We start from the raw sequence: 22794 nt of genomic DNA on the forward strand, positions 1-22794 counted from the left end.
CAGTGGCAACCACCATGTAGATAATAAATACTGTAATCATTATTTCCTCTCTCTTTATCTACCACATGCATGCAAATCATTTCATATCTCTGCACAGAGATATGCAATCCTTTCATATAACTGCACAGAATTGTAGGGGTTGGAAGGGACCTCAAGAGATCATTGGGTCCAACCCCCATGCCAAAGCAGGTTCCCTAGAGCAGATAAATGCTCTGCCTTGATCAAAGTACTCCACGTACCTCTTTAATATCGTGGTATTGTCCCAGAAGCGCGTAGGGGCAGTAGGAGATGCTCATGGAGACTATTCCCATCGTGCTGATCATGATCATGGTGACGTACACGTTGGGGAACATCGCCATCACTGCAGTGCCCAGAGAAAAACCCAGTGTGCCCAGGATGTAGATCACCTTTATGCTAAGGTCGTAGTTGTCCAAGTATTTCTGCAACAAGGCTGCAAGAGATCAAGAATAAAACAAAAACCAGCTTATTTGGTGAGCTTTTATGGTATTGACATGGCTGTGGCAGCTCGATATGCTTTTTAGGATTTGGATGCTCACTGCGTATTTGGCAAGGCTTAGCAGCATTGCTCAGCCCTCGCTGGGAAAAAGATGTATTGCTGCTTCAGAGAGGAACTAACGAGCTCAGGGACTTGCCTACAGCCCTGCTACGAGCCTGCAGCACAATTCAATAACGTGAAACTCAATCAGTCCACTCAGTGGAAGTCCATTCATTGTTATCTATTTATTAAACATCATCGATGCGGCTGTACTCTGAGCACAGAGCTCTTTCTAATGCAAACGCATTTGCTAGATGAAATGATCAGATGATTGAAGTTTTCAGCCATATTTCAGTTTGTGTAAAACCTTCATTTTAAAACAGTCTTTGGAAAACCCTTTTTATACGTTCTTGAATCTTCTAACAAGCAAAATTTTAGTTTCCTGATGAGTAGCTAAATGCCATTTAAAAATGGAATCATTTTGTGCTTGATGCCATTTAACTCATCTATTCATATTTCTACCTCTATATTTTTAGGATTTTTTTTTAAATCTCTCTCTTTATGACCACCCAAAGTGCTTTTCAGAAGTATTTTTCACTCCAAAAGAGGGGGTAGATGCTAATTGAAGCGAAACCATTTTTATCTTGCAGTGCATCGATGAGGTGCGTTCCAGTGTCTGGCTGTGCAGTCTCTTACCTGAACAAACGGCAGCAGTAGCAGCATAAATCACCAGCCCCCAGCATCCCATCTGAACCCCCGCGTTGTAGGCATGTAACTCCGTTGAATTGGAAGGGGCCTGTGCCAAACGCAAAGAGAAAGACATTTGGTGAGCACACCTCAGAAACAAAACAAGCAGCTCCAAGTGGGTCTGCACATGGGAACTCCTCTCTTACCTTTGGATCGCCCTGAAAAATGACCTGGCCCATGAAATCCGTGTAGAACACAGCTTCAGCAATGATCGAGAACCACGTTAAGAGGTGACAAACGCACAGTCTCAGCAGCTCCTTTGGCATCTTCAGCATCGACAACCACAAGAGCCTGACGGTGGTTTCGGTTTCCCCTTCCTCGCTCTCAGTGTCTCCGCTCGAGTTCGTCGCGCCGCTCTGATTCCTGTGCCGGTAGCGCTGCCGCTGCCGCTTCTGCATGTCGTAGATGTCGTTCATGCTGCGCGAGGACTTGATCAAGACGATGGCGTTGGCTCGGCGGAAGCGGTAGCGGTGCGAGCCGATTTTGCCGTAGTAGGAGAAGGTGTAGGAGGGCTGCCGGTAGAACATGTGCCTCCGCCTCCGCATGGAGTTGGAAGTGCTGGACTGCTTCATGCCTATTCGAGCGTGGCCGTTGAGGAAGTCTTTCCGCAGGGAGCCGTTCGCGTTCGGGACTTTGTCTTCGTTCAAGCGGTTATCGAGCAACATCTCCTCCTCCTTCTCGTTGTCCCTGAGGAAAGGAGCGAGGTGGTTCAGTTTGGACTTCATCATCTCCTGGCTGGTGTTGTCGGGGGTGTTTGGATACGAAGCGTCCTGAAAAATTGAGGGCTCGATGTCATGCAGGAAAAGCAGCTCCGATTCGATTTCCAAGGTGGCGTCGGGCATGTGCAGAACGGAATCGCTCTTACTCCTCACGATGTTCACCTCCAGGAACTCCATGTTGAGATCGTGCTCGGACTGCACCTCGTCGTGGAACATCGAGGCTCCGTACGGCTCCTCCTCGCTGATCACATTCAGCCGATTCAGAGGGGGGAGGCTGCCGCTGAATTTGACACTCGAGAGGGTGTCTCCTTCGTCGTCCATCCTGTCCTGCTGAGGGTTATATTGCTCTTCTTCGATGCTAAAAAGGTGGAGAGCAACGGAGACTGAGAAAATAATGGCTGCGAAGAAGAAAAGGACTTGCTCTTGAGATTTAAAAATAACACCCAAGAAGGTCTGCGTCCAGTCCAGCCCTCCTAACATATAACCGATTGCTCCTCCGAGACCTGTGGAAGAGAAAACGGAGGTATGTCAATAAGCACTGCCAAAAAAGCACATTAAACCTGACATACGAGTTGCTTACATCAGAAAATTTCAACAAAATTTAAATGAAATGAGTTTTAAATGAGTTTGAATGAGTTTTTGGCTCACAATGTGAGGAAATATCAGATAGGGCCATTTATTTGGTAAAAGCCTTCTTTGGGACACATGGATATGTTCTAGCTCTGGACAACCCGAGGGCTACAGGACTAATTGCTGCTGCCCTTACAAATTCTATGCATCCATAAAGACAAGGAGGAGTAAATAAACAAGATGTGTTTGTGCAAAGCTCTTTTTTGGGGCTGCACAGCTGCTACTGTATGGGATAAAGGCTGTTGCTCCCTTAGCCTCAGAAGGGATGGAGTGCCCGAAAGGTGCATGTTTGGGGAAAAGTGGTAAATAAAAGAAGGACTACAAGTGTTTGGAGGACACATCTTTGGATTCATGTCTTAAAATGAGTGTATACTGCAGCTGAAAGGTGCAGCAATAACTCTGCTCCTCAGTCTGTAGGTCACTGCCCTTTTTTCACACAGGTTTACACATACAAGGTTCATTACCAAGTATGGCACTTGGGGAAAAAGAACATAAACCTACGTTCAAGTAACAGACTCGCTGCAGTTTGCTACTGTTCAGCTTTGTCTATTCAGCAGATAGCACCAAATGCTGAAAGCCCTCATTTTAACCAAGCGGTTTAAAAATTTTATAATGCTAACCAGCAACTTGTTGCTTTATGCCACTGGGTAAGTGCACTTTGCATTTGTATTTCATACTCTGTAAGTAGTTTTCTGTTCTGTGCCGGGGTATTTCATCCAAGACAGCTGCACCGTGAGCTTCAGTACTAGTAAGGAAATGGCAGGGGGAAAGGATGAAAAAAACAGCAGTCAACCCAGGAAAAATCAATTCAGCCAAAACTCGGTCATCAGAAGAGTTGACAGCTGCCAAGACATGATCTAGCCACGTACCAGCTGAAAAGGCGTGGATGTTAAGGGCCATATCTTGCTCTTCGCTGTCCACCACATCCAACAGGTACGCCCGAATTGGCCCTTCCGTTGCGTCGGCGCAGAAGTCCAGCACCACAACGCCAAGCACCGTGAGAACTATACCGATGGGCTGCTTGTCCGGGACGTCGCCAATAGCCAGACCTGAGGGAGAACAGGAGAGGAATCTGAGCACGTCAGCCCAAAAGCAAGCACTACGAAGAGCAAGGTTAATTTTAAGAGAAAGGTGGCCAGCACACTTACTGGAAACATTCCTTTGCAGAACAAATTGGCCATTTTAACTCTCTGGCACAGCCTGATGGAAGGTCTGGGGCAGAAGATTATGTTTTTACACTTGGAAGGCTGACATTTATTTTTCAAAATGCTATTTTTAAAGTGTCTCTTGACGCACTGCTAGCACTGGAGATTATTTTGCATTCTTCATGTATTTTCCTCCAAATGCTGAAGGCTGCTCTTATAAAAGAGACAGCCACGGTGAGAGAGGAGAGCATCCAAAAGCAGAATGACAAACCTCATCTATTGCCAGGGAATTTTTCATAAAACTAATCATTGACAAAGGCGTGAATTACTTGAATCAGAGAGATTTAGTTGTTAGACACGCAAGAATGATAAAAATATTAGTGTAACTGATGATGATGACTGTGTAAGAGATGAGCTGGCTACGGAAGAGGTCTGGAGAAGACCTTGGGACGTGGCTCACTTCTGCTGAGTTTGCTCCAGGCTCCCTTGGGAGAGGCACAGCAGTGTTCCCAGTGCTTTTCAGAAGGGGTTATTCTTTCAAAACCTGCCACAACAGCATCCCAGGAAGGGATGCCTAATGAACACGGATCACTTTTGCAATGCTCTGCAACAACCTCTGTGTTTAAAGAAGTTTCATGGAGCAAAAGCAGCTCTGAGTATCTGAAACACGTGGGGTTTCTAGAGAGCTATGCCATAAACTGCACTGCTGTGTAAGGAAGAAGAGGAGAAAAATCAATTGTGCTGATTTATTAGAAGGTGAGATACTTCAAAATGAACCTGTAAAAGCTTTGCTTGCCAGTATCAATGGCTTCTGCCCTAAGACAAGATGAGGAAATAAGAGCTCCTTGTCAATTAAAATCTTGCAGTAGGGTTGCAGTCCAGTATTTTGCCTACACCTGAAGCTGGAGGAGTAAGTCTTGGTGACACAACAACGAAGCACAAGTGGTACCATACGAGAGCAATTCAAATAATTGATATTTCTTGCTTGGGTAATTCAAAAAAACATAAGCTAGAGCTTGTTCACCTGCACTTTGCAGAGAAACGAAAAGCTTCCTATAGCAATCCAATCTGGCTTTGAAAAGCTAACGTGCTGAGCCAAGGCAGTGTTCCGCTCACTTCCCTCAATTAGTACAACTTTTTCACAATAGAGCTGTACCTAACTCCCCCAAAAGAGAGCCAAGAGGATATTATTAGGTGTTAAGTTCCTTTCATTTGCATCACAATGTAAACATTTCCCAAATGTACTCGTGTCACCTCTCTTACACTAAATTTACAAAAGAGCCTTAGATTGGAGATTAAGTTCTGTAGTAAACTATGTTCAAGGAGAACTATTTTTACCAGCTTTGATGGGGGCTCAGGAAAAATTGTTTTCCCACATCGTTTTTGATAAACAAATATTAACTGTGCTCTGGCCTTTTTCAATACCGGCTCTAAGAAAAGCACAAGAAAAAGTGAAAAGATAATTTCTGAAATAATGCTGGAAACAGGATGTGTTGCCAGATATGCATTAAAGGGAAAACGGATCACAACAGGAAACATTTCCCTGTGAACAGGTTGCTACAGTTTTCCCATGTCAAGGATCGCCGAAATTTACCTCGGCGACGGCAAACATTCTGCTGGCAGCCGCTGCGTGAGTAACTCTGCAGCGACCCTGACAGCTCCCGTTGCAAAACACTCAGCACAGCACTCGGATTTTGGGGTAGGAATGAAAATATTTAGGGCGGACAGCTCAAGTGTGGTGTTGCAGAGGTTTCTGACGACTTTAGCACCAAATTATTCGACTGCTTGTCGTTATGGTTAACTTCTTACATAAAAATCTGAAGGTAGGGATGTGTGCAGGTGGTTTCCCCGTTACTTACCTATAACAGAGCCGTTGAGGAAAAGTGCAACTCCAAAGAGGACACCAATGGAGAGAGCGAGGATAAAAGGCCGCCGGCGGCCCCAGCTCAGCGTGCAGCGGTCACTGGCTGAGCCTATAAGCGGAGTGAAGATCAAGCCCAAGATGGGGCTCAGGAACCAAGTGAGGCTGTAGTATTGCTCAGGAAGACCTGGAACAAAGACAAAAAAGGATGGCAAGGTTACATGGGATGCAGCAAACAGTTGACCTCGTGCAGGGCATTTCATTCAGCTTTGGAAAATCGTAAATTGATCTTTGGTTTACTTACGTTTGCTCCTCGATGCACGACTCCGGCCAGATTTCTTAACAATGGTTAAAAAACACAACATGAAGTATATTTAAGCAATTGAAATAAAAGTTTAAAATAAAAAGGGTGGGGGGACTAATCAGGCTCGATTACACCCGGTTTGAACCCCTGCCCCCAAATCCCACTTTTGCTGAATTTTGCTGAACCTGCTGATTTTTTTTGTCAGGGATTTTAGCAGGGAGTGCCTCTGTAAAGGAGCAGCAGCCAAGATTTGCCGTGTAGAAGCCCGATCACTTTGCTCCATCCTCGGTCCATCCACAGATGTTAAAAGCAAAGATTTTGGGGATGCTTGGAAGCGAGCTGCTGGTACATCTTGTACATGTTTCCATCTCACCAGGGCTTGTAATGCCTAGCAGCAGCCAAACATCACAGCAGCACTGCACATCTAAGACCAATGCCTTAGAGAATTATTAAAGACTGAATGGGCTGAGGATGATGGGCAGAATTTGGCTGTCATGAGAAATTTCCCATTTTTAAGGAAATTTTTAAATGTTTGTTTATAATGGGATTGATCAATGGACAATGGAAGGAGAAATAATTATTCCTTAAAATGCAGGGAGCAGCTGAAGAAGCTTGGTTGTCTCTAATATCCTTGCTTTTTATTTTGTTTTCCAGAACTGAGGGGATTACTCAGAGCATCAGATGGAAACAGACTGGACTTACCATGTAATATTTACCTAGGGAAAAAAAATAACATTGTAAATAAGTTTTGGAGGGGGAGAGCTGTGTGGGAGGAGAAGGAAACCCAAAAGCTCTGCTTTACACCTCTCCAATGGCCTGCAGATGGCAGGCTGACCCAGGAGAGCTGTGCTTGGGATTTTTTTTTTGCCATCTGTCCCCATCTGAGCTTCTCAGCGCGGGTCAGGTAACCCCTCCGACATGCACTGCAAGCAAAACAATCAATCGCTGGCAGCCCAAGACCAACAAGCTCGGTGTCTCGATCCTCCGAAGGAAAATCATTCATAATTGAGAGCCAGACGCTGTGTGAGCAGTGTCTGACCTTCGCTGGAGGCTTCGACCTGCCCCTCGTGCTCCGTTCTGCATCCTCAGGCACCTGCTGCCAGCGGGATTACACCAATCCCCCTCTGGAATAGCCCAGGCTGCAAAGTTGGAAGTCTAATCTCCTGTTATTTAAAGTGCCATCAAATCCCGACTAACGATGCTGGTGACTTTCCCCGCTAGGTACAGCAGGTTTTCCCACCATTCTGGTGATACGGTACTTATATTACAGGAAAAAGCCATTTCTTTTGCCCACAAGGTACCATAAAAACACGATTTCGCCATCAGGATCCAGAACTGAGGTCTGAAAGCAGGGGCTGTGCGCTAAGCAGAGAAATTCTTCCCTTCCCTGGGATTTTAGTTGGGCAGCGTGTGTTTAACCAGCACCTCGCCTGCTCCAGGATGCTCAGGGCACACAAAGCTAAATGCTGAGCAGGCTGTGATTATTTTAGGGTGAAAAAAAAAACAACAAAACAACACACAACTCACCAGCTGGCATAAGAATGGCCCAAGATTATCAAAACCCAGGGATTTTTACTGCTAGCGTTACCCTGACTTCAGTACTTCCGAGGTCAACTGTACATGTAATAACTCCAAAGCAGCTTAAAGCCTGCGTTTTGATTTCACAAAGCAGTAAATAAAAGGAAAAAAGGGCTTTTACCCAACCTCTGTTACAGGCCGAAATGTGGAGACCCATCGTAGCCTCGATGAGTCAGGGCAGAGAGACTCAAGTGCTTTCTTGAGAAGGCTTCATCTTCGCTGATGGAAAAGGGTGATCTTCCTAGCATCTGTTATAAATACGAGCCTAAATCCAAATATTTGCACTGAAAATGGCTCGCAGAAGATGCAGATCTCAAGGATTTCAAAATTGAGCAAGGGACGGACGGTAGCTTTTATGGAGGGAAATAAAAAAGGACGCTTACCCGAGCACGTAATGTTTGGAGATCCTGCTTTAGACAAACCGCTTTGGGTTTGTTTATTGAACTACTCTTTAGCAGCCAAGACGTCTATTTTTGGACAAAGGGGCCGTGATAAAAATCTCTAGAAGAACCATTAGCCCCGAAGCAAGCAGAATTCCAAAAATTCTGTCTTGCAGGAGCTTTCCCCGTTCCTCCAAATAAACAGGAAAGGGCTAACTTTTCACGGAGAACAGTTCCCACTGGTTGTGCACTGAATTCTCAGGACCATTTTTCCATTTTCTCTTGCCTGATTTTCTCAAGACTCTTCTCTCTGTATGGATTTAGGTGTTGCCTCTGATGTCTGCACTCTGGTGATGGGAAATCAACCTTTTAGAGCTCACAGAGTCCTACCTACCATAGGTCCTCCAGGAAAGAGCTTTCTGAAGCAGTCTCACCATGATGTGAGACTTCAAAACATACCTTAGAGATCAAATCCTACTGGCGGTGTCTCCAGCACCATCATCGCTTTAGCAGTAGGGTTATGTTGGTGCTAGAAGTTTTGATATAAACGACAAATTTCCAGACAGACAAGGAGAAATCCAAAGCCAAAACACTTCCCTTAAAAGAGGTTTTAGTACCTTCAATGCCTACGTGCATCGCTAGGATATTTAGGTTGGTGTCCGTGATTTGGCAGCAGAAATGAAATAAATACGGGGACTGGACATGGAAATATTTAAATATAAATATATATACGAATGTTTTCTGAAAGTTTGCAGCCTCACAAGAAGGAGCTCTACCAAACTTTAGAGAAATTGTGTCCATGAAGGGCGCTGGGCAGCTGAGGAAGGGAATTACACATCCTAATGGTTCCTTTCTCCGTGTATGTGTGTGCGATACCTTCCTACACAACTTGACCGTTTCATACAATATTTTTAAGTTGGAAACCAGTTAAGAAGGCATCCAAGACGATGAGCTGAAATGAAGACATAAAGGGAACATTTTAACACCAAGAAGTTCCTCCTGATGCCCCACCTGGCGGCAGGGATTCCAACGCAGCATGGATTTAAATAACCCTTGGCCGCGGTGCCGTGCCAGGAGGCAGCAGCCAGCCTCTGATGCTCACCACAGCTGTGCAGACGCCGGTTTGGATGAGATTTCAAGGCCCAGCAGGCTTGACATCGACATCACAGCCTTGCCACAGCCAAATGTAAAACATCCCAGCCGCTGGCAGCTGCTGTACCCACCTGGAACAGGCTCTCACCGGGCTGGGGCTGATTTCGGATGGCCAAGGGAAGAATCCCGCAGCCAACGCTTTTAGCAGAGGCTCGCAGGAGGACTCGAAGGCCAGAGCAGCTGCATCCCATTCCCAGTGCCATGCTGCTCCTTTATTTTGCCTGGAATTTTCCACCGATGCGTTCTCCCTGCCAGGTAGCAGCTCGCCCGTGCGCCAGCTTGGAAAAGGAGCGACATGGGGAGGTGGGGGGGAAAGAGGGAGGAATAATAACCGCAGGATTATTATTTAGCTTTTTACTGACAGCTATAATCTGAGGAAACACCGAGGAGGGAAAAAGCAGATTGGATAAACAAGGGTAGCGTTTGTGCCGTGAACTGGATCCGGAGCAGGTCACAAGTCAGCCTCCGAAGTCTGAGAGAAATCAGTGAGAAAAAGGGCAAACCACAACAACAGCTTCTGTTAGCAGCGCCGGCAGCCACTGAGACCCTCGTAACGTGGCATTTCCCAGCCAGCTACAAACAAACAGGACACTGGCTTCTAGTAAATAAGGGTTTGTTTTTTCCCAGACACAAAAAAAAGTGCCCAACAATAGTGGGACCAGCACCGCTCGCGGTTCACAGGAAATGCTCACTGTGTCACCAGCGGGCTGAGGGCTGCGTGAGGTCACGGGCTCCGTGGAAGAAAGATTAAGTCCCATGCAGCGCCTTCTATTCAAAACCTCGTTTTGATAAGGTCTATTGGGGGAAAAATAGGTCTTTATAAGCTTAACAATACGATCTGATATGGGAATCGGATGCGGAGCGCCTGGTTTCGTTCCTCAGAAATCATCACCTAGAGACTTGTTTACGCACCGAAAGCGAGCGCCGTCCAAGTTTCTGGGCTACCACGAGAAGCTGTCGGGCCCTGCACGTAAATACTTTGTGTGCTGCAGCTTCATCCCCCCGGAAAACACGGCGTGCTGCTAAAAATACCGTGCATCGATCTGTTTGAAATGCATTCCCTCCACAAGCCGCTCTGTTTCGGCTGCGTTTTTAAAGCATGCAGCCAGCCAGGATCAATGCTTGTCAAAAAAGCTGTGAAAGAGTCGGAGCCTCGGTATCTGCTCTTCGTCTTGTCGCAGCAGATTTGGAGAAAACAGAGCAAACTCAGGCACTTTGGAGAATCTAGATGAGGGGTTTCGGAATAGGGCTGCGAGCATTTCAGAAAGGCAAGCTGACGTCTGCTCCCTCGCCTCTAAAATACAAACACTGAGCTTGGATCCCCCTGAGAAACTGAAACAAGCTGTTAAGAAGGAACTGCTTTGAAAAGCTCCTTGCGATCACAGCCTGATGTTGTATGAGATAGGAAAGCCCCCGGTTTGCACCCCTGATGTCTCGGTGTCTTGTGCCCTGAGCGAGCTGCCAGCAGAGCAAAATTACAGTGGGCAGTGTGTGCAGCTACAGGGCTCGCTTCAACTTCCACGTGCAGGTGGAAGAGCTCAGAAAAAAGCTGCCACCATGAGCTTTTTAATTGCTGTTTGCTTTCTCCACCAAGATCCCAGCCTATATCGAGCTGTCAGGCAGCTTGTGTTTGCTCAGGGTCTCTGAAATGACCTGCGGCGATAAGCGGAACGTAAAACAGGAAGGGTATCGAAACCGTGGCGTAGATCTTCCCCCTGGTAAGGTTTCCATCCCGAAATTCTTCTTGGGGCTGCCCAACGCGAGCCTTTCTGCCTAGTCTGCAGCTTTCTCGAGCTGTCAGCACGTTACGTGCATCTTATGGGCAGCAGGACGTGCACTCTGCATTCTGAACATACTTTTCCGGAGCACGAAGCATCGCCCAGCTGCAAGAAGTCCGCCCTCTCCTTGGCTCCGAAGGGTTTGGGGTTGCTTCTGGGGACACCAAGCGAGGCCAGGTGAGAAGGGAGAATCAGCTGCGGGCTGTGAGAGTGATGTTAAAGCACGATGCTGCTGTTTGGGTGGGTTATTAACAGTCAGGGAGTAATAACCGAGAGAAAAAATCATTAGAAGGGATATTACGAGGATATAAAAGGCACAGTATTTTGAGGAAGTGCTACCCTAGGGTAAAATATAGAGAACGATCTCCAAAGCCACCAGAAAATGTGGCTGGGGCCTGAACGCAGGGCAGGAACCCCCCACGCTCCTCACCACAATGTCCGAACACTTTTAGAGCAGATTCCTGCCCCTGAAATGCACTCACGTTCCTGCTTTAGTTGCTCTGTGTCGTAAGGACAAGGCTACAGAGAAAAGCTGGGTCTAGCCCGAGATAAACGAGCAAAGAATTAGCAGGGATGTTAAAAGGATCACGCCAGCAGCAGCCCCGTTGGGTTAAATGACACTTCTGAAGAATAGGATTAAGGGAGTAAGTGCCAGGCCTCTTCAAGGATTTCAGCATCCTGTTTTCCAATTTTGTTTTGGTTTTCCCATTTTCTGTCTTCTCAGCCTCCTGCTGCTGCCCTCCCCATCTCTTCTTTGGCAGCTGGGGGAGCCTAACAGACCCAAGTGCCACCATAAGCCACCGCTACTGCTGCTGAAGAGGAGAAATGAGAGATAAAACACATGAGACGCCCAAATTCTTTGGTCAAAAGACCCAAGAATCAATTGCTGTTGTCGATTTTCTTATTATAGTAAAAATCCATGGCTGGAACCGATTCACTGCAGTTTCCTAGATTACCTGTGCCATCTTTTCTGGGCTCTTGGGCAACTTGTTGTCAACTCATCGTCCTCTGTCACTCATTAACCAGTAGTTAGGACTGAACCAGCAGCAATAAAAACACCGCCTTCCAGCTTCCAGCCAAGGGGAGGTCTGGGGATGGAACCGAGAGGTTTAAATCGAGGGGAAAAAAGCTGAGGATTTCCTCCGGAGTGCCTGTGAGATGCAGGTTGCACCCAATTATCCCTTATGTATCCGTGGGAGCACCCGAGGCCAGCTCCACCACGTCACCGTGTTCATTCTGCCTGCAGGCACGCAGCAGCCCAGTTTGTCCCGGGCTCGATAATTTCCCGTCACTGCCTCGGAAATAATCGGGAAGTTTATAAACGAGGGCGCTCACTTCAGCTCCAACGCACTGCACAATCCCCCAAACCCAACAGATTTACGTGCACGACGTAAAATCCTTCAGCACCTGCTCTGCTACCCACAGTGGAGCTTTTGTTGCCGTGATTAACGCATTAATACCCTGGGATGTGACCATCTACGTAGCCTCTGTACCAAATCTAACCCCAAAGCGGTGTTCAAAACCCCTATTTTTTCCCCTCCACGCAGCGCCAAACCTCAAGTGTTAACTCTGAAAGCTCTGTGCCACCCGGGGACGGCCCCCTAAAAATCTGGTTGATGATTAAGGGCAATTTTTCAACCAGATTTGGGTTGCTTAACGGGGACCTGCCGGCCACAGGGCTGCTGGTAACGGGGTGGGGGCAGCCCAGCAGCTGCCCCATGGGGTTTTTGTCTAGGGGAAACCTTGGCTGTCCTTCTGCTCTGCTCTTACTCAACCTGACGGGAGGCAGAAGCACGATTAAGAAAAAAAATCGAGCCACGGTGAGGTGAAGAGTGTGGCCAGGACATCCCAAATCCTATAGGGTAAGGGAGCAAAAACCAGCTTGCCTTTGCACATGGAGGAAAACCAGCCTGCTTTTTAGGCTACACGCTTGGAAAAGTGACTCAGGAAGGTGGTTTTTGGCCTGACACCCCCCTGAGCACCTGGCCAGGCGGTTCTCTCCGAATTTCAGGTGGGATCACATCCGTGTGGTCCTCGTAAGGGCCTCAAGCAACACGGGCAGCTCCTTCAGTCGCTGCCCTAGAGCCAAGGAAACACGAGAGGTACCAAACACTGCAGGTATCTGGTGTAACCTTTGTGTTCTGGCCGCTGTTCTTCCAGCCTCCTGCCCCTTCTGAAGTCCTCGGGACTCCCTTGAGGTTATTTCATGTTTTCAGAAGTGAAACAGGGATCAATTATTAAAATATTCTTAATTAAATTACAAAGGAAGAGCCACCCTCAGCTTTTTTAACTGATTATATCTTGTTTTGTTCTGCCCCGAGTATCTTTAAAGCCCCCCCATGCACATCTTCAGCAGCGATAATATGAGGAATATATCCCCTAAGTGATCCCCTAAACCTTTTAAATAAATGTTTTTTTCCTAAAAAGGCAGATATAGTACAACTACAACAACTACAGAGGTGATAAACTGACCCCAAAAGCCTGTTTTTGTCAAGTTTCACGGAAAAACAACTCAAGGGGGGAAAGCAGGAGCAGAGCCCAGCGTGTCTGCTCGTCATTTGTGTGCCTACCTTGGAACAAAACACAAGATGAGATGTTTTCGAGGCTGCAGGGGCAGCCCATCGTTATGGGGTTTGTCTGATCTTTAGCGGAGCAGGATAAACAACCACTTTACGGTCACCTGATGCAGCCCATGTCAGGCAGCAGGTATGCCTGTAATGACTCTTCCCTGCCAGAAAATGCCTGGCTGGGTGAGCCGCGCCGCCTGGCTTCCCAAATCAGGCAAGGAAAACACAGCAGATCCCGCAACGACCCGTCTGTGCCCCTAAAAAACCATTTGTCTGAGTACCGGGGGCATTTAGGTTCCTCCTGGAGCATCCCCTATGATGTAAGCCCCAGAGTTTACAACTATGTAAGCTCTGAAGAGTGTGGACTTGATCTCCACTCTGCAAAGAAATAAAAAAAGTTCTGAAGTGGCCAGATACAACATTTATAGGAGGTGCTGAACACTTTGTGTAACATTTACAGGAGGTATTGAACACCTCCAGACCCAGAGCTCGGTTAGAGCCAGCAGGATATTTTTGGAATTTGCCGATTATCCTGGCTGGGGGGGTGCTGGGCTCCATTCTGATAGAGTGAATTTTTGAAAGCCCATTGTTTACGGGGCAGGACAAGTGATAAAAGGAGGAAATTCATGTTTCCAAACAAGCCTGTACACAAGAACATACAGAAAAGGGTCCAGCTCCGTTTGTCACTCAAGCCAGAAAGGCCAGAAATCGGGATCCAGAGCCAGGACAGGTGACACAGATGCTACAGTGACAGCACAGCCAGTTACAAGACATCACCTTCAGACTTCAGAAGGGAATATGATTACGGAGGGACAGGAGCTATCGGGGGTTTCTCCAAGCCCACGGAAATAAAAGCTGTGATTTGCTTTTTCCGCGTTTAATTAAACGGACTCGTTTCCAGTTTCGTCACCAAACAAACAGCAGCTCCGAATTCCCCAACAATTTCTTGCAGAACAGCCTGCAGGAAGCGTATCTGAACCCTTCTCCGCTGTTGTTTGGTTAAAAAAGGCCGATTTAAAGGCAGTCCCAGAGGGCGCATCGCAGCAGAAACGCTGTTGCAACAAGCACACAGGAGACCCGGCGCAGAATAGAGGCTTAAGGGGCTGCAGCTCTGACAATCCTCTTGCAGCGAGCTTTATGAAAGCGTTCCGTGATTTGGCAGCGGCCTGCTGACATTCTTTTCATTTCTAAAGTGGCCTTCGTTTTCTTTCCTTGAAAATTAAGGCTCCTGTTCATTAAGGAGTACGCAGCCTTTCCCCTTTCCATGCCCTGTTTCACAACCCACGTTGAACAGGAGCCCCTCGATTTGAGATTTAAGAGCTAGGTGTGTGCCAAGCTCGGTTCTGCACCACCACAACCCCATCCCAGGAGCTGAAAGGTTTCTTTCCAAGTAAAAAACCAGGCAATTGCCTGCCTTAAATAAAGAGCCCCAAAGCACTATCGTGTGACCACTGCAAAGTTACCTCCAGTTCACTTGCGAGGGTCAAATTCAGGCTCTGGGCAGAGTGGTGAGGCTCAGGTTGTGCCGTGAAAGCCATTCCTGTGTGCACTGCACATCTGTTTGAGGCTTTCCCCCCATGTCCTGGAGTGTGTTTGGACAGAAGTACAAAAAGCTGAGGATTTTGGCAAATTTGGCTGACAGCAAACGTGGGCAGAAGGCAGGCTAAGAGGAAGGGCTGAGGCAGTGAGGGTAAAACCACCTGATTTTAGCGCACATCTCACCTGCACCAACACCATGGGTGGCAGGGAAGAACTCCAAAACAACCCAACGTGAGATGCACAGCGACAAAAGACCGAAAGAAAACTGAATTTCACCCAATATTTTCTAATTAAACCCCCCAAAATCTGCTTGCACTTCAGTGTAGTCCCATAACCTGCTGAGTTTTCGTGGTGGCGTTAGCTGGTCCTTATCTCTGCTGCTTTCCTGCACCTGCTGGAAGCTGGAGAGGTTTAGGAAAGGAAATACCCATTTCCTCTGTCGGGGGTGATCGTTTTTGGAGGCCTTGAGCCCTTCCCACAACACACAGCCTGAAGTGTCAGGCAAAACTGGGTTTGAAGAACAGAAATGGCAACAAAATTGAGAACTGCTTTTAAATCTCCATCCTCTCAGGAGAGCTGACAGCGTGCGTTGTCCTGCAATTTGCTTCGTCTTGCACGTTGTGATTTCTCTATCTGCCCGCAGTTCTCAGATCTGCTTCTTGCATGTGCTATATGGCTCCTCACACACTAAATGAATCCCTAACCAAACCTTTTCCTGAAGACTACACGTGCAAACCTGTGCTGGGCTGATTCCAAGCCAAGAGGTGTTTTATGTAAGAGAAAAGTGATATGAAAGCCTCATTGACTTGATTTTTGGTTTAAAGTACAGTCAAATTAGAATTACACAACCCCTTAGTGGACACAAAATTAGTCAATAACTAACAAATGATGGGTGGGAGGTTTTATAGGGCAGTCAGCCTCAAAGGCACAGCATTTGCTGTTTTCCTTTCCACTGTTTGAATCTGAATTCAAGCTTTACGTGATCTTAAAGTCAGTATCCTCAAAGCTACCAGGGCTGGGAAGTGTATTCAATTAAGGCTTTACTGGTCTGAGTTTTCTGGAGCCACTGTAAATTCAATTCCTGCCCTGAGGTCAGCTGTGGTACAGTCCCCCAGGTCAGCTCTCAAGCTGTTAACTCTTCCAAGGCGGAATTCAGATCCTCAGCATCACATGCAGCTACGCCCAGGAGCTCAGATGCAGCTGGAATTTAGAAAAAAATTAACTTGGAGAGTCACAGGGCAACTCAGACAGTTTCTTCCTGGTAAGGGAAATGGGAAGGCACAGATTCGTGGACAGTTGTATGAATGTATATCCTTTATGTCCTTAAAATAATTCTCCGCCAGAGGAGAGCTGAGCTGAAATAAATAGCCAGTGCTGCTTTTATGTTGAAGAGGCTCCTCCAGCTGAGTTTTTCCAGCCAGTCAGCCTTTTTTCCCTTGAATTATAGGCAGCCTCTAAAAGCTCATCCAATCCCTTTGTTTCCCTCTGCCCCCCCTCAGGTCTTTAAGGTTTTTAGCTTGCCTTTGATCTCAGGCTGAGCCGTGGAAGACTATCCCCTTCCACACTGAATTGAGTCAGCAACTGATACTTTAATTCCTTTGAAGAGCCATACCTACGGGCTGACTTATCTTTAACACTTCATGCTTGGCTTCTAAATACATCCCCATAATCTCCTCTTTACCTACCTGCATTCTTCTCAGGCAGGTATCAACGCTGAATTTCAAGGGGGAGACCAGCTACTTCATGCTAAAAGTTCACCCCAGACTATTAAATCTGCTTAGGCCAGACACTTCTCGGCCACCACGTTGAGATTTCTCAGGATCAGCAATTTCTATTCTTGCTTAACGCACTTTTCCCATCCTGGCAAGCCCACGTGAGCTCCATTTCAAGACCCTCCGAGCACGCTCTGCTGAGCTTCGGGCTGATAAAGCACTTAGTCATAAGAGCTGAGAAGGAAATTTCGCTGCGAACCCACAGCCCAAAGCCCCAGACAGCTATCCCACACGTGTGAGACAGCAGCAAGAACAGTCTTCTGCTGGTGTGAGAGCACATAATGGGAGAAATTATTGAAATTATAAAGCAAACCAAGCCTAATTTGCAGAGAAACACCCCTAGATTTAAGTGGTGCTGTAAAGGTAAGCGAGGCATGTTTGTGTTTTTCTGGATGTAAATGCACATTGTTTCTTCCTCAAGCACTGGTGTAATCCCCTTAATAATTCATGCAGGGGAATGAGGAACAGCTCTGGTGCTGACAGTCACTTCTCTGCCTATTAACTATTCATAAAACACTCAACAGCACGGGAAAGAGCCTTTGAAGCAACAGGAAAGGGTTGGCGAAGCTTTCAGCGTATTAAATATGAAATTTACACTCTGTGTTTGCATCACCTCTATTCACTTGTCGCGCGGCAAATCCTCCCGAAGGTAGGAGCCACCCCAAGCCCCAGAACACAGATTTCTCCAAGTTTTGACACCAGACCCGTCCTTACCTTCTCCTCACCTTGATTCACATCAAATCCCTTGCAAAACCATTTCCCAATCCTATCCAAATTTTCCCCGAACCATTATGAATTTGGAGGTGTAATGCTTAGAAGCCAGGTTTCCAAGTGACATTCTATTTTTTTCCCTCACTAATTGCAGGGATTTTAATTCCCTCTCACAGATAACAGCGTCGCAGACCAGATGTTTCAGAAGACAAAGCCTTCTCGTGCTCTTATGGAATGTATAATATGGAAATGAGGCAGAGGAAGCCAACAGTAGCTGGTGTCAGTCAGGCTTAATGCAGAGAATATCCTAAATTGTAACAAAAAATCCTCCAGCTCCTCCAAAACCACACCTTGGGCTGACCTGAATGACCAAACCCAGTGTGCTGAAGGAGCCACCACTTGCTTTTTTGTGACGTTTTAACACTGGTCAGGAGAACTGCTGCCTCAATAGGCCTCCAAAAAAAGGTTAACGAAGGTTTTTAGAGGTTAAAACTTACAGAAGTGCCACCTAGTATCATTTCATCTGGAGTCAGCCTGCCACTTCTCCTATCAGGTGTAGTTCTGTGTCCTCCAAATTATCCTCAACAAGTTATCTGCTTAATTTTGAACTCCTGAGCTGCAGATAGCTGGGAATCAAAGAACACGTTAGAATAAAAACACCCAAGGAGATGCATTTGTCTCGTTCCTGTTGCTAAGCTACTAAAACCCGTTTATGACAAGACTGCCACCAATTTGTAGCTGCGTTGCTGAAGAGGCAACGTAACATCCATCTATCTAAGCACAGCAATAAAGGCAAAGATTAAAGTCACAAATCTACACGTATTTTGGCAGGCATACAGCATTCACGGACTTCCAGAGCTTTCGAATTCGCGGTATCCTTTGAGTCGAGCAGCTCCCACCTCTAGTTCTTTTGTAGGGAACCGAGAACTTGTTGGAATTTAAACGTGCTGACAACCCAAGCAGGGCTGAACTGGAAAGGGACTGCACCAAGGGAGTACCTGAAGTCTCAGGGTGGTTAGGATCAGCCTGATGGTAGCTACACTCTGATTTAGGGTACACAAACAGCTCGGGAAGTCAAATATCTGCAAGCACAAAGTGTCTAGCACTGTGCTAACACATCTAAGGTTTTAACCGGGGCATCAGATAAGAATCTCAGAGCGTTTCGGGGAGCAAAGGTTTTCTTTGAGGTGAGGAACGTGAGTACAAACCAGAAAGCTTCAGATTTAACGTACGGCTGTGAGGAGGAGTCTGCCCTGCACATCCAAAAGGCTTCTGTTTTTTCGGTTTATTTTGAGCGATTTTGTTTTCTTTTCATTGCTTGCATCGCCACGCTTCTCCAGCTGCCCCCTCTTGGAAAGTTTCTGAGGCCAGAGGGATCTCAGGGAGCAAAGAACCGAACGCTGCTTTCGCCAGAACAAGAAGCAGAGGGAATATTACGGCACTAAAACAGCTCCGTGCAGCCCCCTCCACCCAGGCAGAAATATTGAGGCAGACAGATGTTGAGGTTGATAAAGGTAAACAGAAGCATGTAAGAGGTAATTACAAACCAGGAGAGAAGTCACCCATGAATAACTTAACCCTTCAGTGCATCCAGCCATGTTTAGTGCTCTGCCAAGAGAACACGAGCAAGAGAACCGAGAATTTCAACTCTCCAAATGCTCATATTTAACCAGCTACCTCCACTTCTCACCTATACTACACTCAACATTACCACTGCATCCCCATTTGCCAGCTTTTCTAGAAATTAGAGCTCTTTTCTTCCGTTCCCTTCCCCCGAATCCCAATGTTCTGGTGATCACTAGTGCTAGGGAAGGAAGGGAAGAGAGATTTTTCAATTATCTGGAGGAAACAGATCTGCCAGAAGAGCTCACAAAAGACCTGTAAACCAGGAGAGTGATCAGTAATTAAGAGGATGGTTTGTTTATGCTGTCTGACCTTAATCGTTTGGGAAGGTAAAGTCAGCTCAGCCAGCTATGCATTTAAACACCCAAGGGCCAGCACAAACAACAAAAAGAAGTACAGGTCACTTACAAAAGTGGAGGTCTTCTCCATGCAGAGCAGGACGCGAGTATTTTGTAGTCATGGTAGACAGTACCTAAATCTAATCTCCTAATACAATTTAAATATTTTGAATCTCTGAATCTTGACGTTCTCCAAAACACCCTAAATCCTTAAAGAAGTTACAGCCATTGTAAATATTCCTAGATGAACCTTGCGTGTGTTTTATTCAGCCAGTCGGGTTGAGCAGACAGCTCCTATTAGAGGAGTTGAACATATTTATAGCACGTATAACGTGTATCAATAATACATTATAATATTTTTATAATCTATTTTAACTACATCAATAATATATCCAAAGAGGGCACCTGATGAGCCCTGAGAATGAACATTTTCAGGAAAGCTCGGAGGAGGAATGACCCCTCAGGGTCTCTCGTGGCTCTTGTACTGGTTATAGACCCATCTGTTAATATAAAGCAAACCCAGCAGTAATTTCATCTGAAAACACGATTTTATAACTGCAAGGAGGAAGGAATTTGTCCATTGCATGCTCGCACATTCAATCTCTGATGCTCTTTGGTCATATTAAAGGAAATACGAATGCTTCATTTCAAAGGCTAGCCTTGAATTTTTTCAGCAGTGTTGTAAAATGTTCATCACACGGCATTTAGGGACTTGGCTGGGTGCTGCTGTTTGGCCACAAGCGAGCGTGCTGTAAGGCACGACTGCTTGTATAAGCCAAAGCAAACATTAGCAAAGAGGTAACACGCCTGTGTTGCATACACGCTTACACAGTGTACACAAAATATTGATTTATTCACGTGGAGCCTTGCTCACTGCAGTGTCTCCATTCACTTTCGTGGAATATTTTTAGGTATCTGATAGAGGAGCATGACTTTCTGAATTTGATAAGGTAAAACCAGATATCGTTAATACTGCAAGCAGTTTATTGGAAACCTAATTATAGTACTCACCACAAAATTTACCATAACCTGCTCCTATTCCAATTCCCCTTTCTCCCTCATTTTTTTCTAGAGCTATTTGTATCAGGGTTTATCCAGAGCATTTGTGTATTTAATCATAAACCAAGCACATTAACCACATAACGCAACACTCACTAGTGGTTTGAAATGAATGTCACATTGCATTAAGAGCTGGAAAAGCTAAATTAAACATCTAGTTGTTCTGAAGTACTGTAACCTGAAGCATTTCTTCATAAATGAAAAAGCTTCACTGCAGTCTTTTAGAGCCTGAAGTTTCTGGTGTGAAGGATACCTACCTTTTAACACAGAATTTTAGAAGCTTTGGAGATTGGTGGTTTTAAATGTGAACTCAAAACTTACACCGGGTTAAATGGAGCAAAGCAATAGTAGACAAGGTGAATGCAGACAGAAATCCTCCCCACTTAAACATGGTCACACAATTAAGAATTAAAAAAAACACGTAACCCTTTTTTTTTTTTATCATCTGCATTTTGAAGTTAGCAGCTCCCACTCCCCTTTTCCTCTGACATCAATGAAAATTTAGGCGTAAAGTTTTGATGAAGAGAAGCCAAGACTCACCGATCTGTAACAACACCGGCGTTACCAAAGCCGTCTCCATGGCGTAACAAAACTCCCTGCCAAACATGACTGCGCCGTGCATCACCCACAGGCGGATGGGGATCCGGTCTATGGACCCTTCGCTAATGGTCTCCTCTCTGCTTTCGTTCTCCTTGGTTTCTGCTTTCTGAAGCTGGGCCACAGGTAGGTCTTGAACTTGCATAGATTCCGAGTCAGCATTCTGGGGAGCCATTTTCATTACCATAAAAATATATATATATATCTCTCTCTTTGTTATATCTATATAAATAATACTACCATAACTCCACAAACAAGTCAGGGTGTCTTCTCGTTCAGCTTCTGTTCCTCAGGCAAGTAAACGCTTATATTCCTCTTGTACAAACAGGAATCTTGCAACTTCTTGTACAGGTACGAGACATCAAGGACGAAAAGCTATTTGGTAGGAATTTCAACATATGGCTTGCTGGTTTACTGAGAGTTAGAGTTAAAAATCCATAATTGCCATTCAGTTAATACCAGTTTCATAATTATTATTGAAGAAGTGCTGAAGTTGTTCTTCTTGCTACAGAGAGGTGGAAAGGCGACACAAAGAGGTGCTCCACTGTTAATCCCCATCGAGCGGCTGATTAATCTGCAACAAGAAGCAGGCATTTAAAAATTTCAATAGCATTTTTTTTTCAGGATATTGTGTGTCCCCCCCCCTTTAACCATATACCCTATTTCCTGCTTAATGCTTTCCATTGTCCCTGCCTCCTGTAGGGTCTTTTATTCCACGATCCCTCCTACCCCTGGACTTGCCAGTGAAAGGCAGCTCCTCCCGTTAACCGATGCTTATCTGAGCTCCTGAATTCATCCTAGACGAAGCCACCGAAGAATGCACAGCAGTGCCTGAGACCCTGAGCACAGCCAGCACCAGGCTAACAGATTCTGGGAAATGTGAGGCAGGTTCCATCCCTGAAACAGCGTGGGATATTCCAGCACTATGCCAGGAAGGTGATTCATCGCCTGCCATTTACTCACCGACAGCCCAGGTCGGACTTTTGGAAGTTGCCAGCTACTTCTGCAGGAACATCTGAGAGCCCACAGCTCCTCTGAGCTTCCCTAGCACTAGCATATCGAGTGCACGGCTTGGCAGAGGGGTTCATCACCGTGCAAACACAAGCAGAAAGAAGCTATCAGGCACGTAATTCTGAAGACTGGCATTAAAATATTTGAAATTTTAACGAGATCTATATGGCATGGGCATCCATCTCCACTTTTTGCACACACCTGAGTGTTTTAGTCTCATATCCTACGAGGCTTGTGAATTTAATAAGGAATACACATTTCTGGTGCACTGTACATTATTTGTGAAATCTACCCCAGCCAGGTAAGACGGGCTTCTCCTGTCCTTCCCCTTCCTCTGTGCTGCAGACGAAGTCAAAGCAGCCATAAATACAGTCCCACGTCAACCAAATATTCACTTGGGAGGATGAAAAAGCATTTTAGGAGTCTTATCCCAGGACAAACCCTCGAGGGGTATGGTGCCCCGCTGGCAGACCCCAACAAGTCCCCAGCCCTTTCAGCTGCGCCTACAAACCTCTTTGTGGGCTCCAGGGTAAATCAGACCATTAGGCACCAAACCTACAAGTCAGCCCTAAGAAAGAGATGACACGTCTGGGGTTTAAAGCAGCACGTCAGCAACTCTGCTTCCATGTGACCCCAACACTCTGCTCTACATGAGCAGCAAGGGAACATCCTGAGTGCTTCTCTTCTTCCAGCCGAAAGCATCCTTTTTTTTTGGTCTGGGTTTTTTCTCCTCCCAGACTTCCCCAAATGACTTGAAGTTTCAGTTTCGGCCACCTCGGTAACAACT

The 22794-nt window shown here is 46.1% G+C and overlaps 1 protein-coding gene across 8 annotated transcripts in view; it reads right to left on the reverse strand.

The window, feature by feature from the left end:
- The window catches only part of SLC45A4 (solute carrier family 45 member 4), a 69819-nt gene that overhangs the window by 6043 nt on the left and 40982 nt on the right, over positions 1–22794 (reverse strand). For 7 of the 8 annotated variants that reach the window (XM_068672741.1, XM_068672740.1, XM_068672745.1 and 4 more), the window contains 6 exons: positions 20940–21570; positions 5597–5785; positions 3462–3641; positions 1390–2465; positions 1193–1292; positions 240–451 (listed from right to left, as the gene is read on the reverse strand). In XM_068672741.1, the coding sequence (XP_068528842.1) occupies positions 240–451; positions 1193–1292; positions 1390–2465; positions 3462–3641; positions 5597–5785; positions 20940–21183 (2001 nt within the window). In that variant the 5' untranslated portion in view covers positions 21184–21570. The remainder of the gene's footprint in view (positions 1–239; positions 452–1192; positions 1293–1389; positions 2466–3461; positions 3642–5596; positions 5786–20939; positions 21571–22794) is intronic. The other variant, XM_068672746.1, reaches the window with a different exon arrangement.

The sequence above is a fragment of the Anas acuta genome, chromosome 2, assembly GCF_963932015.1.
Source record: "Anas acuta chromosome 2, bAnaAcu1.1, whole genome shotgun sequence".
Taxonomy (NCBI): domain Eukaryota; kingdom Metazoa; phylum Chordata; class Aves; order Anseriformes; family Anatidae; genus Anas; species Anas acuta.